Source organism: Drosophila erecta, unplaced genomic scaffold, assembly GCF_003286155.1.
Source record: "Drosophila erecta strain 14021-0224.00,06,07 unplaced genomic scaffold, DereRS2 tig00000126-arrow-pilon, whole genome shotgun sequence".
Taxonomy (NCBI): Eukaryota; Metazoa; Arthropoda; class Insecta; order Diptera; family Drosophilidae; genus Drosophila; species Drosophila erecta.
Genome location: NW_020825209.1, coordinates 13,717,790 through 13,724,692, shown reverse-complemented (window position 1 = coordinate 13,724,692; position 6,903 = coordinate 13,717,790). Strand labels below are relative to the sequence as shown.

Below are 6,903 nucleotides of genomic sequence, written 5' to 3'. Positions count from 1 at the left end.
ACCTCATAAAATGGCCCAACCCTTGACATTTTTACTAGACAAGAAGACTTGACTAAGATACGACTCAGAAACATGGCGAAAACGAAGGAGTTGGGCGCCAATTGCTTTTGTTTTTTACTTGCCTTGAACTTTTCCCGCCAACCTTCCGCCCACTTACAACCCCCTTTTCCCCCCTCTTCTCGACCCGTGTGATGTGTAATTGTTGTGGGGGCAAGGTTATACTCATATATGGTATATGTGTGTATGTGTGTTTGCATTCTTAACAAGCGTAGAAATTTTTCTCATCTTTCTGTTAGACACAAAAATTTCTATAGACAATGTCGACGTTTTTCGAGTGTCCTACGTTCCAGCTTCAAATACATATGTAAAGCATGTGCATGTGTACATTCTTATATCTATATTTTTTATGACTTTCTGTTGATCTTGGCAGCTAGGGCACTTCTCCAAAAACGGTTAGTGAATGTAGTTGGGGGCATGTTTATGCTTTACAATCCCTATCAGAAGTTCTATAAAACGGATGCATCCTATTGTTTAAGACGACGAAAAGTTGGCGGAACAGCTCTTAGAATTGTATGGTATACGTAAATCTTATGCTTGGCCATAAAAAGTATTTCTTTTATTGTGTGTGTTAACTGCAATCGTGATTTTTTGATTGGGGTTGGACTGCAAAACCCTTCTCCTTGCTGTGAAAACAATCGTAAGTCGTAAGGATACTACGAGTGTCAGCTAAAATTTAAGCACAAAAGTTCGCCGAAATTCGGATGGACTTTAAGAAGCACAGCAACGTAGAAAAAGTTATATTATATTTTTGCGAACGCGCCAAACTCTGAGGTTTTTCACATGCAAAAATCGACAGGAGGCGTGCGGCGTGGGGCAAGGCAACAGCTGGAGTCAACTATGGGAAAAGAAAGGACAAGGAGGAAAAGTCAAGGAGGAGCCGGGGCCAAAGTGGAAAATCTCAAATCAAAATGCCATTAAAGCGTGTACCGCTCGACTATAACGGTAAAGTGGAAGTAAATATTGTCATTACTCAAGCTTAAAATTAAAATTACCCACCTGAATGGATAGAGTAGGTGGGGATAATGGGGCGCGTTGCAAAAATGATAAACTGCATGAGGCAAACTGGCAGGGCAACAACAAACGAACGAACCAGAATTTCAAATGCAAAACTTTATTTTTTCGCCCGTGTGTACGCCGTGTACGAGCAGGCCCCGCCCCCAATTTTCGCAGCCGCCTCTTTTCCATAAATGCCGCAGCGGCAGCAAAGAGCAAAGTAATTTTCATAACGACAACAACAAAGTCGCCGAACTTGCCAAAAGGTGCGCACAGCAAAATCTCCTGATGAGCTGCAACCCAGTCCAGAAGAAAATCATATTATATATAAACCCAACCCTGCCCCCCAAAAAAAGTGAGCCCCACTCCCACTTCTTTCGGAATGTGCCACGTTAAGCACATCTGTTTTTTATTGCTTTTAATTTGCCATTAATAAACCATTCCAAGGCGACCGTCGGTCGTCCAAAAATGCTAATTTATATATAGATAGATGTACTCTCTCGCCGCTCGTATATATGTACATATATATAGTAATAAGTAAAATATATCTCTGTGCATTCCGGGGAATCCAATTTGAATTTTAGCCCAATGCTGCCAATTTATTTTGGTGGGGGCATTATAGCCGCGCTAATGCCTCATAAGTCAATGAGTTTTTGGCATTTTTATGGCTTATAAACAGACACCGAAGTGGCAAAGTGGCGGGCAATGGGGTCAGGTGGTGTCCCACAGCTGTTGGCGGAAAACTCTACTCAAGTTGAGGAAAACTTTCCCAGACGCAGTAATTTCCGACTCGGCTCGCCAGTAAGCAGTGCAAAAAGTAAAGCAGTGCAGTATCTCAAGTATCTCCGCATTCATATTGATAATATAATATATTGGTTCACAAGCTGCAGCAGTAAATTGCCAGTAAATTGTAGAATGCCTCGGCTACAAAATTATACATATTACGCAGGTTTTGTAATGGAGGGAGAATCTTAACTAACTGCCCCCTTTGTTGGGGACAAAAACAGCCGGAGCTGGGCGACATCAAAGATTCTGTCAAGCGGCATTAACAAGGGAACCTTTAGTTCTCGAGGCTGTCCAACGGCCCACGGGCATTGGCAAAAAAGCAGGGCGAAATTAGCCAAAAGTAATCCTTTAAGTTGGCTGCCCAAAAATTGCACACAATTGTTAGAGTCTCGGTGTCCTTCCTCCGTTGCCAGCCACATCCAAAGCTGCCCCAGAAATCCCAGCCCACATCCAACATTGTCAGCCACCGTTGATGACATTGTGTAAAATTTTGTTGCTGCTGTCGTCGCTTCGTGTTGCCGTTGTCGTTGTCGTTGATGTTGCTTCTGCTGCACTTTAAGACTGGTTCCCGAAACTTTGGGATATTAAAAAACCCAAAAAACCCCAGGGTTTTCCAAATTTGCGCCAGCCAACTACTTATAGCTGGCCATTTTTTATAGTATTTTAATCGGCCTTCTGAAATCCTAAACTTACTAAGCCAGCCAGGTTGATAGTGATAACCAAATTATGATTTGACTACCAGCATATAGCCTTTTCTGCGTTTGGTGCTGCAGAATTATTTTCTCAATGTGTAATTTTCGCGGATGCTTCCGCTGGCTGGCTATAAAACTTTTATAGTAAAACGTAAATGCCACAAATGAGCAATCGAAAATTTCGCATTATAATGCAAACTGTGTGCATTTTTCGGGGTTATTGTAGTCGGCTTTCGGGCGAAAAGACAAACGCATACCGCGCCGGCAAGGAACATGGAACAAGGAGCAAAATACAAGGACCAAAAATCCAAAAGCCAAGAGGCAGTCGTCATGGTCGCCTCGCTGAATGCCCCTCTCGCTCTCTCATGCTCTCTGCCTTTCTCTTTCTCTTTCGCTCTCGCTCGCCTCTATTAATAATAATAGAATTTTCGGAAAATTTCGCAGCACTGGAAGGAGGAAAAAGGAAAAGGAAGCGCTGCCTTTCGGCTCGCGATTTTTGCATTTGACAACGAAAACGAAATGAACGAGTTGGGTATTCTCACCATTCCATCGCTAAAAATGAAAATGAGTGCCCAAACGCCCCATTTCCCCCCGGACTGCATTGCATAATTCAGCGGAGTCTGCTGCTCCGTCCGTCCGTCCGTTTGTCCGTCCGTTTGTCCGTCCGTCCGTCCGTTCATTTGTCCGTCCTGCCTGACAATAATGCTAATAATGATAATGATTATAATGCATGAACAAAATATTCCCGGAGATGCCATCCTTTGTCTATCGAACCATGGACTCCACCACGGAGCTCCATTTCCCCGCTGTTTTTGGCATCTAATGAACTTCTTTATGGCTGCATCATTCGCATAGCTAATGCGGAGTGTCTATGGCGCTCTATTTTGCCCAGGAGAAATTTAAGAAACTAGTTTCGAAAATGCCAGAGAAACTCGAAGAAATGCAATACTTCCTATATAAGTACGAGTATAAGTATAGTATCTTTAAATATATATTCATTGACGTAACGTACAAATTATAATACAGCCACCATAATAGTCCAATTCCCGCTATAGATTATCGATAACGTGGTGGTGCTGAGACAGCAAACACCTTCGCTACGCCCATTAAGTTTTACTGCTTTTGGGTTTTCAATTTTCCCGAGTTCGCGGAAAAGCCACGTGGACCAGAATGCCATTTAACGCTGCATAGGAAATCAAACGCGCGAAAGGTCAAAGACAAAAAAGGGCGGATGGTATGGGGTTATGGGTTTATGGATGGGTTGGTTGGCAGTGCTAGGTGGGATGGTTGGATGGCTGGATGGTTGGATGGCTGGGTTAGGTTATCACCTTGTGATATATGCCAAAAATGAAGCTTCTCCCTGTGTGTCTGCAGCATCTTCGTGTGCCATCGCAGCCGCCCTCTTGAAAATCCGGGGAATCCGGTGAACCACCGAAAATGGACTGGACCAGTTAACCCTTCCATCGAACTGGCTGAGGAGGAGGCGGTGGGCCAAAAAACCAGCCGTGTTGATTTAGGGTTGCAAACAGAAATTATGATAATGCCTGTGAAAACAACGGGCACGCGGAGATAGAAACGAGGAGTCGCCGGAAGCAAAGGAAAATATATTAAATGTTATTGAGAGGAACTAATTTTCATTAAAAGGATTAAAAAGCATTTGGCGAAAGGAGTAAGGAGTGCAAGGAGACCAAAGGGTGGAGATGGTCGGCTGTTTCGGGTACTGGCAACCGCGACGTTCTTGCTGGCACCGAATTAACATAAAAATCATAAAAATATGACACTGTGAGATGGCAGCACACCACCAGGACCATCAGCATTATCATATTTAACAGAGGCGCAGGGAAAGGGGTGATCGAAACCAGTTTCTTTGTATTATTCTTAAATAAAATTAAAAAAAATAAATATATATTTCAAGTACTATAAAAAAACTGTTTTTAAAATATAATATACCTGAATAACATACCATGGCTTCAGGTATATCTGCTCTATGGAACCCCTTTTCTTCAAAAATATCTATATATATTTCAAGCAAAAAACCCGTTTTTAAAATATAATATACCTAAAATATATCCCCAAATACAGTGTTATACTTATATTAATAACATACCATATATCTGCTCTGTGGAACCCCTTTTCTTCTTCCTCGAGCCCCTGGCTTTGATCATTATGATGACGACGAACGCATGATGCTCATTAGAGAGAGGGGGGTCTCCAGAAACGGGGCAACGCCTTGAGTTTGGGGCAAAGTCAGTGGCGGAGTCTGGCAGGGGGTTTCCATTGATGGCAATGCGCGACAATCAACACGAGGGTGGACTGGGTGGACTTCCAGTGGTTCGAGCACAGAGTTACTTGGATTTCGGTTCGGCTTGGCTGGGCTGGAGGATTAGCAATGGCCAGGACTGTGTGGGCTAAAGGTGGGCAGAGGAGCAGCACCATTTTGATGATACCAAATGCTGATGACGATACCGTGCCCCACGAAACAACATCCGCCAACCCATCAACACGCCAACTCGCCTCTCAGCCCAATCCCGATCCCAATCCCAATACCATTTCCTCTTGGAGTGGGACGCTGTTTGCTTTTTTGTGGGCGTCGCTGCTGCCACTTAGTAACTCACCCGCAGTTTATTATTTTCAAAATATTTAAATTTTTTGGTAATAAGCGAAAAATGGTTTTAATATAACCGAATGGGCGTGCCGAGGCGGACGTGCCTGACGAGGATGACGATGCTCATGATGCTGCTTATGTTTCGTAGGTAATCCACCTGGTAGAGCGCTTTGGGCACAGGATGAGTTTTGTGGACATTACGGGGATGATTGGTTTACTCTGCACGAACGGATTATCCCAGGCACAAAGTCACCTACAGAGCAATCTCTTCGAATAAGAGATGCCCTGATTAAATACTTATTATGAGAAGCTTATTTGGGGACAGAAGTACATCATCTAAGTTTATTTGAAGTTTCATTTATAACGTATTTGTGTGCAATCAGTAAATTTTTGCCTTCCGCACGAATTCAACAAATGTCAACTCTGACTGCATCGATGTAATGGATCACTCAAGTAAATTCAACTCTGCTTGACTGGGATATATGTACATGCATCATATCATATCATGTGTATGTGATATATGGGCAATTCTGGTATGACTGGCATGTGAGGCTGTTTTGCATTGATCTAGCGTCATGATCGGCGTCATTGATCCTGAGGGGACTCCACGTTCCTGCCCCAAGAGCTGTGGTGCCCTTGATTTTTTGTGTTTTGCTGCTGTTGCTGTTGGTGTCGCTGCTGCTGCTTTGGTTGCTGCTCTTGTTGCTGTTGCATGTGCATCATTTGCAAATGCTGCTGGCGATTGCGTGCATTATCCGCAGATTGTTTGTTCTTGGCGATGCGCTTATAAGTCCTGACCGTTTCCTCCCAATCGCGACCCATCACCTCACGGGATATTTCATCCGGACTGCGCATGAACTGCTTTCGCAACGATGTCGGCTCGGTTTGGCGGAAATTGGGTCGATAGGCAGTGGGATCGCGAGGATTCAACCATTTCGTATCGATATAACTCTGATCCCGCCACATATTATCCTCCCGATTGATGCGTCGCTCGAAGGCACTCGTATTTACGCCACGCGAATAGGAGGCGGCATCATTCAGCACCGTCGATGTGGCACTGGACCGCGGAACGCCGGCCCTGGGCGAGTCGGACTCGCTCTTGCCATCGCCACCTCGTCCCCAGGAATCGGAGGCCATAGTCCTTCGCAGATCAGTCCATCCGCCGCCCAAAAGGACGCACACGCGGGGTCGCACAATGTGGCACAGAGGATAAGACGAACGCTGCATGTTTCTATAAACGACACACAGAAAACGAAGTTATTAGTATTATTATTTTTTTTTTTTTAAATCTACGCTTTAAATGTCGAGAAATAAATAGCACTTTGCCCGCATGGAAACATACGAAAGATTTCCAATATCAGAAAACGTACCGCAAGGATATACACAAATGATTCGGTTTACAAAATCTTATGTCACCACCATATGTTTGTTAAATTTGGAATTTTAGTTGAGATTTTTTACAATAAGATTTAGAGTCTGGTCTTGCCGGTTGAAATTTCTAAGGTTGAATGAGAAAACACCAGATTCACAACCAAAAGGCTTGAAAGGCAAAGTAACATTAAAGTCAAGGCTAGCTTAATTGAACAGATGTAGCGTGATTACTAGATTGTAAAAGCATTTCCTTTTATATTTTCAGATAAACTTAAGAGCAATACAGCAACTGCGGTGAGTCAAAAAATGTGTACTTTATGCCAAAGAAATTCTTTAAGCGTGGTGATGGTAAAAACGCGGACATATTCTCAAATTCCCTTTATTTTTCACAACAAA

General features: G+C 43.5%; 1 protein-coding gene across 1 annotated transcript; it reads right to left on the bottom strand.

Annotated features, from left to right (window-relative positions):
- Window positions 1-5,456: 5,456 nt before the first annotated feature.
- LOC6551442 (probable WRKY transcription factor protein 1) lies at window positions 5,457-6,676 on the bottom strand. The gene is made up of 2 exons (XM_001978504.2): window positions 6,507-6,676; window positions 5,457-6,367 (listed from the first exon to the last, which is right to left on the bottom strand). Exon 2 carries the CDS (start codon window positions 6,361-6,363, stop codon window positions 5,722-5,724), a length of 642 nt encoding a protein of 213 aa, XP_001978540.1. The 5' UTR covers window positions 6,364-6,367; window positions 6,507-6,676; the 3' UTR covers window positions 5,457-5,721.
- Window positions 6,677-6,903: the final 227 nt, after the last annotated feature.